The 6,000-nt window shown below is 37.9% G+C and overlaps 1 protein-coding gene across 8 annotated transcripts in view; it reads left to right on the top strand.

Moving 5' to 3' along the window:
- Positions 1-6,000, top strand: part of myo9aa (myosin IXAa) — a 105,248-nt gene that overhangs the window by 77,941 nt on the left and 21,307 nt on the right. For all 8 annotated transcript variants that reach the window (XM_024295344.2, XM_024295348.2, XM_024295342.2 and 5 more), the window contains 4 exons: positions 1,368-1,407; positions 1,484-1,606; positions 2,264-2,344; positions 3,181-3,291. In XM_024295344.2, coding sequence (XP_024151112.1) covers positions 1,368-1,407; positions 1,484-1,606; positions 2,264-2,344; positions 3,181-3,291 — 355 coding nt within the window. The remainder of the gene's footprint in view (positions 1-1,367; positions 1,408-1,483; positions 1,607-2,263; positions 2,345-3,180; positions 3,292-6,000) is intronic.

The raw sequence follows: 6,000 nt of genomic DNA, 5'->3' as shown, positions 1-6,000 counted from the left end.
CTGACCCCCATGCCCCAAACCAAATTTATTACCATACCCAGTGCACTCACTACATATTCTAGTCCTGTTCCCTCAATAATGAGTGCACATTTAGCCTCAGATACCCATTTACACACATTACATCCTAATTATACACATAGAAATATTCCTATTGGAACATCCCACTCATATTTAACACTCGTTTGGTTCCATAGAAATCTAATTCTCCAACACACCAAAATGCATTTAAATTTATATTCATAAAATTTCCAGATCTATCAGAGCGTTTTAATGAATATGTAAATATTTATCAAACATCATATTTGTCAGTTTTTTCCTAAACTTATGTTTGGGTGTTTTATGTTTACTATTTTTAAAAGGATATTTTTCTTTCTTTTAATGAATATCTCTAGACTACATATTTTTTGGTAATAAACTGAATAGACTGAAGCAGAGCTGGAGGTAGCAGAGATGAAGATGCTGAAGTTTCAGGAGGTTCTCAGGAGGAGGGACAGCACCTGTTAGGGGTTTTGGACTTTAAGTCATACTGAGATGGTTCGAAAACGTCCAGAGGAGAGACGGTGAGTCTAGAGCTGCCAGGCAAGAGGTCTAGAGGAAGACCAGGGAGGAGGTTCATGGATGGAGTGAATGAAGACATGAAGATAGCTGTTGTTAGAGTGGGAGACACGGTTAGATGGAGGAAGCTGATTCGCTGAAAGTAAAAGCCGAAACAAAAAGATTTTTTTTGGTAATAAATTACTTTCTGATTGTGTTTGATTCCACACAATTCCTAAAAATGTGAATCATAGAATGTCATGCAAAAATAATTCAAAGTGCAAACTCAAATTTTAATAATTATGAGATTAGAAAATAAAAAGTATTAATGAAATGCATCCACTTAAATAGTCTTTTTAGCCAATATTATGAAAAGCTCTTTGTTATTAAGGAGCAAATAACATGGAATTACTTGATGTCTTTTCAGTGAGCACTTTTTTCCCCTAAAGCTGAATGTTTTCATATCTTAGTTGTTGGTTTTTATCACCTGGACAGTAAAACCTGTAAGGTCTGTACGCGTGCGGACTCCATCTCACTGCTTCAGCTAAAGGCGAGTTTGGTCTGACAGAGACGTCTCTGGACTAAATCAGCAGAGAAATGTTGATGTTCTTCAGTGGAATGTCATTCTGAGAGGTGTCAGCTCAAACATCTGCCATGATGCAGCACTTCAGTCAGACTGGAAACATCTCCGCTGTCTTTGACCTCTGACCTCATGAATAAAAGAGATATTTTCCTGTCCAGAAGAAAGAAAGAAGTGTTACAGCAGGAAAGAAATTTCTGGATTTTTGTCACTTGTAAAACAAAGTTTATGCTTTTGTGTTTTTTCTCTAAAGGAGGAACAAGACCTACAAATCCAAGCCAAGTCTTCCAAAGGTACAAGTCTTGACTTTCTTTAAACTTTAGTAAAATAGACCATAAAATGATCTAATAACTGACTTTACACCTGCAGCACTTACTGAATGTCAAGTCACTGAAATACCTCAGCAACCTGACGCTCCACGACCGCATCACCAAATCTCTGCTTCACCTCCACAAGAAGAAGAAGCCGCCCAGCATCAGCGCTCAGTTCCAGGTCAGAAGGTCAAACACGCTCACAGCAGAGATCCCAGTCCAGCTGAGCTCACACATCAGGGAAACTGACCTCTGCTGTGTGCTGAACCCTCGTACCATGAGGAGGAGCCTCCGCCCAGAAGTCACAGATGAATGACATCATGTCTGCTCCAAACGAAAAATAGGATTTTTATGGGAAAGTTGGAGAAAAAAAAGGTGGTTTCAGCGACACACCCCGTTTAAAAGTCTTTATTTTTGATTTGAGGAAGATGATAAAAACATTCAGAGGGAAAAGAAATGTCCTTCAAATATCAGTCTGAAGTCCTGAGGAAGCTTCGTTCGTCTTGATGAAATAGTAGAAAAACTCCAGCGTTAGTTAGAAGAGCGAGCTGGAGCTCCACAGGCTCCGGGGGAGTGGAGGCCCCTTGGCGGGCACGCAGCCATGTGTGTGGATGACTTCACTTTCCACATCCTGTCCTGCAATGATTGCTTTCATCTCCCCAGGCAAGGAAGAGGAGACCAATCCCCCCCACCTCTGAATGATCACACACGTGTGTTTTCAGCGCATGAAAGCGCGCCGCATGCGTCCATGTTCCTCACATGGACGACGCGCGGTGGGAGTGTTTCTGTCAGCCAGCTGTGGCGTGGGCTTCAGCTTGTTTTGTTTCTCGTCCTGCAGGCTTCTCTCAATAAGCTGATGGAGACTCTGGGTCAGTCTGAGCCCTACTTTGTGAAGTGCATCCGTTCCAATGCTGATAAGGTAGTGTGTGTGTGTGCACGTGTGTGTGTGCACGTGTATGTGTGCACGTGTGTGCTGCAGATGCACACACTTTGGGTTTAGCTTTCAAAGCATCTCAGTTTCTTTGAAGTTGCTTTTTTTGGGTTGAGTTTTCTTGGAAAAGACGTTTTATTGTTTCTTCCCTGACCTCAAACTATTACATACTTTCAGAGATTAAAATTCTTGTTTTTAGACATTTAAAATATTTTTCAGTTGTTTAAAATCTGCAGTCAAGAATTTTTGTCACATTAAGAGCTAAGATTTATAAATTCAAATTCGTCAAAACCATTTTACTCCACACAAAAACTCGATTTAAAATAAATTAAAAATTAGACTTTCATTTTTTTTGTTTTGCAAAAAAAACTTTGTCTTCTTAGAATAAGTTCTAATTTTTGATTTAATGAGGATTTATTAAGATGGACCAACTTGTACTAAGATCTTTTTGTCCACATTTTGTTCTAAAATTTCCACTTATTAGACAAGTTTTTGTCTTTTTAATCAAATTAAACTCCAAATAGTTACAGAAAACCTCAAAAAATACTAAACATTTGCTTAGAACTAGCAAAAAAGTACTCATTATTGGGCTGAATAAGTGTTTTATGTAACAGTTATCTTTTTAGCAGATTTTTTTTCTTTTTTAATCAACTTCTTGTTTCTAGATTTTGTTATCTTACAATACGAATGCTTGTTAAGTAAAAATGACTTGCTGCACTGACGGATCATTTTGCTACTTTCTAATGATTTTTTCTTAAGATTAGTGCTCTCTGCCTGTTTTTCGGCTGCCTCTTTTTGCTTTAACGCTCCCCTCTCTCTGTCAGCTGCCTTTAAGGTTCAACGATAACCTGGTGCTGAGGCAGCTGCGTTACACGGGCATGCTGGAGACCGTGCGCATCCGCCAGTCCGGTTACAACTTCAAGTACAGCTTTGAGGTAACACACACACTTTCACCCTCTCAGGAGGTTTTGCTCTCGTGAAAGTTCTGTCTCACACTCGCCACACGCTGGAATACATAGAAAACAAGTTGTTTTTACAGTGGTTATGAAATCATCTGGGGTCAAATCAGCATCAGGTGAAAGTGAATGAAAAGGTGAACATTTTGAATTTGAAGGAAATATTGAAAATGTAAAGAAAAAAGTAAAGTAAAAAGTCTATATTTTAAACCTAAGAGAAATATTAAAAAAAAAAAATTAAAAACTTGCAAATTTGAAACTTCTATAGAATTATTACTGTTACCACATGAAAAATATTTTTTTTGCTACACCGCTCTTTTTTATTTCAGTTTTAGTATTTTTTTGTTCGTTTTTTTTTTTTTTTTTCACGTTTTGCTTTCAGTTCTGAGTTAACAGTTTCAATTCATATTTTTTCTTTTGATACTGAGCCTAATTTTACATGGAGGTGGTGCTTTCAGCCCATTGGCTACCAGAACACGATTGACAGTGACGCTGATCGGGGTTACAGTGATGTCATTTTCTTCACCGCCTGAGTCCACTCCACCCCCCGATGTGGTGTGTAGTAGTGATCATGTTCTCCCAAACTTTGACACGGATGTGGTGGACAGAATCCAATAGGTTTTCAAACTAAAATTTCCTTCAGAATCAGAATAAAATAGAATATATTTATTTATATAGCACTTTTCTCAGAAAAAAATCAGTGCTTCACAAAAGACAGCATACAATCAAACCAAAACACAGAAAGGTTTTAAAATTAAATATAAAAAATGTCTACTAAATGCCAAAATAAAAGCTAAAACATAAATAAGATCAACTAAAAGCTCTTTTTAATAAAAAATCTTGACCTAGGATAAACTGACAAACAAAATGGAAGTAATTAATATTACCATATGTATTATTTTTTTTTGTCTATGGCTCGGTACCAAGTGACCCATGGAGCGGTACTGATCTGTCCTCCAGGGTTTGGGAACCACAGCTGTAGAATAAACCAGCTTCTGTAGATCATCTGTGTTTTATGAAAAATTCTGAACTGAACTGATTTGGCTGAAATAGTTAGTGAAACTAATATGAACTTTTAGTCTAGACTCCTTCCTTCACCTCAAAGTTTAAAAGTGCTTCTTAGCCGACCCACCAAACCAGTTTGGCCAGCCCCACTGTACCATAGTCTACAGCACTCCATCCACAAAGACGTGGTTAGAAGGGTTTAGGTCCAGAGAATTTCTGCGGCGTGATCAGAAACCTGAACTCAAGCTCTGTGAGAGGAGCTGGAACAGATATTTGGACTCTTCCCTCTAACATCAGTGTCTGACTGCATTAATGCTCGACTGAACCAACGAGCTCAAATGATCCCAAAATTAGGTGCAAAGCTTTCCAGGGAGCTGTTTCTGCTGCAAAGATGGAACCAAATCTACATCAGAGTCGATGTGTTTTTAATGCTGAGGCTTCCTAGGAGTCCTGTAAAAAGAGTTATAACGGTTATTCTTGCAACAAAACGATTCTGAGGTGTATCATAACCACAAAAAGTAGAATTATGAGTGGGAAAGCATTACACAGTCCGATCTGTCTTTTTGTTTTTGCCCTCTTTAGACATCAGAACTTCATCAGAACTTCAGCGTTATACCTGCTTTCTCCAAAATGAAAAAGCATTCATTTTCTCGTTTTAGCATCAGTCTTTCATCCAGAGGTAATACTGTCAGTTTTGTTCAGTGATGCAGGCATTCAGCTGCACTTTAGAATCCATCATTTCAGAAGCAGACATATTCAAAATGGTCCCATCTTAAACGTCATAACTAATAAACAGCGGTTGTTTCATTTTTTACCTTTTTTTACATAATTACTCCCAAAAATGCTGTTTTTCATGAAGAAAACACTCGCAGAGCAACATTACACGAACATGTCTGCAGGCTGGAGGGCTTAAACAACACAAAACCTTAAACAGCCTTGAAGTTTCCAGGAGTTTGGTCCATTGAGGAAATCATCTCTAGGAAAGTTGTGTTCACGTCGTGGTTTCAGCTCACAGTGCAGGAATGAAGCAAAGGCGAGGTAGATGACGGCGTGTTCGACCGCGCTGGTCACGGTTCCAGCGCTGTGGAAGTGCTCTATGACTAATACAGCAGTTTACATGTCATGTTACAGCTGGGCGGGAGGGGCTCCCTCTCCTCTCAGTCTCCACTCCATCTCGTGGTTTCTATGTGACACTCCCATCTTTCCAAGACGGCGTGTGCCAGCATCTCTTTTCCAGACCACACACTTTTGTTTCCATTTTGGTTACTGAGAAAAAGTCCGTTTACGCACTAATAAGTTATAATACTTCCCACAATTATTATCTAGTTATTTTTTATCATCTTGCTTTTGAAATTTAAAGTCTTTAACCTAACATTGAAGCCTTAAGATAGTAAAGTATAAACATTTTCATTGTTTTTTTTACTAAACTGTTTAAATTTGATCCCTTTTTAAAAGGTTTTACACAAAAACTTTGAGGACAAATTTCACCTTAACACATTTTTATTGTTTCAGTGATGTATTTTTAAAAAGATAGGATTTTAACTTCAATATTAGTCTAACAAGCATAATTATTTTGCATTGTAAGTCTTTTAAATAAATAAAATAACACATTAAAGTCCCACTCAATGTTTTGTAACTATTGTCAATTTGTTCCCAGAGGTTTTTTAATTATAATAATGCAGT

This window comes from Oryzias melastigma, linkage group LG3 (assembly GCF_002922805.2).
Source record: "Oryzias melastigma strain HK-1 linkage group LG3, ASM292280v2, whole genome shotgun sequence".
Lineage (NCBI taxonomy): Eukaryota > Metazoa > Chordata > Actinopteri > Beloniformes > Adrianichthyidae > Oryzias > Oryzias melastigma.
The sequence above is the reverse complement of the archived record's forward strand: the minus strand, read 5'-3'. Positions and strand labels throughout refer to the sequence as shown.